Source organism: Rhagoletis pomonella, unplaced genomic scaffold (assembly GCF_013731165.1).
Source record: "Rhagoletis pomonella isolate Grant_MI unplaced genomic scaffold, Rhpom_1.0 Rhpom_scaffold_22684, whole genome shotgun sequence".
NCBI lineage: Eukaryota > Metazoa > Arthropoda > Insecta > Diptera > Tephritidae > Rhagoletis > Rhagoletis pomonella.
This window is the reverse complement of record NW_023481196.1, coordinates 1-2,028: the sequence shown is the minus strand read 5'-3', so window position 1 is coordinate 2,028 and position 2,028 is coordinate 1. Positions and strand designations below refer to the sequence as shown.

Sequence of the window (2,028 nt, the reverse complement as noted above, 5' to 3'; positions counted from 1 at the left end):
GTTTTCATTTCGAACGTTCCACACACAACGAACACCACATACCTACTGTCAACCAACAACAATGGTGTAATGCAAAACAAAACCACACGAAAAACTCTATACGCCAAACGACAACTGGGAACACAATAAAAACAATCCTCATCACCACTGCCTGTGACAATTGCGAACCATTTATTGTTGGCACCAAACACTCACCACCACACACACGTGCACCTTCATCATACTAATTGCAAATTCATATGAATTTGAATCACAAAAATCGCAATTAAAATTAAAATTTAAAAACTAAAAACTCATTGGGTATAAAAAAAAAAAAATAAAAAAATTGCATGACAATTCGCTTAAATAAAATTCAGAGGAAACGGAGTATTTCTCTGAAACATTGGCTGCCGAACAATTCTCACAATATGCTCCCACACCACCAACAGCAGCAGCTGCAGCAGCCGCCGCAACACTGCCACCGCCACCAATACAACACCAGCAACACAACACGGCGGCAATTATATCCAGCAATCAGGCAGCTAGCGCCAGTAATACACACATTTATAGTAGCCAACAACAGGTGGCAGCACAGCAGCAGCAGCATCAGCGGCAACAACAACAGCAACAACAGCACAACACTCAAAGTCACAATCACAGACAACAAACACACGAACCGACACAGCAACAGCAACTGCAACTGCAACAGCAACAACAAACCCAAACACATCAACACCATCCACACTATCAGCCACCACCACAACCACAATCACAACAACACTCACATCAACAGCAAATACACCAACTACAACATCAGTTGTATCAAGCTCAACAACAAGCCACACAACAGCAACACTATCCACAACATACACAGCAACAGCAACACCAACAACAACAACAACATGAACAATATCAACATTACCAGCAGCCACAGGCGCTGCGGCAACAATATCAACTGCATCAGCAGCAATTGTTGAAGCAACAACAGCAGCAACACCATCACCAACACCAACAACAATTGTTGCAACAGCAACAGCAACAACAACCAATTAAACAAACATCACATTTGTATCCAACAGCGGCCGCAAACCATTCATCCCAGCAGCAGCAGCAGCAGCAGCAGCAGCAGCAGCAGCAGCCGCCGTCGAACACCTACAACCAGCTGCGCTCAGCAATTTTGCAGAATTCTCATCACCCAACTGGTGGCGCGCAAGCAGCTCATCTCAACGAAAATGTAACCAACGCCGGCGGCGGTGGTGGCGGCTATAGCAGCGGCGGCATGACCAACCATGCAACCGGAGGCGGCGGCACTTACGATCAATACGACAACTACACACGTGCCGCTGCGGTCAATAACAACAACTTGACTTATCAGCAGCAACAGCAACAACAACAGGCACAATCACAGTCACAGTCACAGTCACAGTCACAAAAGGCCGCCTCTTATCACAGCAACAGCAATTCGGCTAGCGCTGCTAATGCCAACAATGGCGCTAGCGCTGGCAGTGGCAGCGGCGTGCCTCAAACTACACAACAACTATACGCCAGCAACAACTATAACAGTCACTTTTCGTCGAGCACTTCATTGGGCGGGGCAACAGGCAATTTGGCGCATCACAACAGCAACGGCACCGTTAGTACCGGTGCTGGCGTTGGCGGCAGCAACAGCAACAGCAATCACTCGCACAGTCACAGTCACACAAGCGCCGGTGGGCTGGTAAATAATGGCAGTGCAACAGCTGTGGCGGTGAACAGCATTGGCAAAATCGCCGACTATGATCCGTTGACCGATGGACCACGTCCCATGCCGAACACCGGAAGACCCAGCACAACGCTCATTTACAGCTCGGATAGTCGCGGTTCGGGTGAGTGTAGCGCTAGTGGTGTAGCGTAAGCTATAAAGTGTAAATATCAATTAACCGTAATTGTGTAATGTAAAAATTGTCCTTCAAAAACACATTTTTATTGCATTTGTCTGTCCGCCTTCAGCAAATCGTTTCATAAAAACAAGCGCCCCGTATATCGCCAAACGTCGCGCTTTGTGTGTCG

At 47.3% G+C, this 2,028-nt stretch overlaps 1 protein-coding gene across 1 annotated transcript; it reads left to right on the top strand.

Moving 5' to 3' along the window:
• Positions 1-349: 349 nt before the first annotated feature.
• LOC118732578 (LIM and SH3 domain protein Lasp-like) lies at positions 350-1,888 on the top strand (the record flags this gene model as incomplete). The annotated part of the gene is made up of 1 exon (XM_036461707.1): positions 350-1,888. A coding segment is annotated over one exon (1,524 nt), but the record flags the coding sequence as incomplete, so codon positions are not given.
• Between the last annotated feature and the right edge of the window lie 140 nt (positions 1,889-2,028).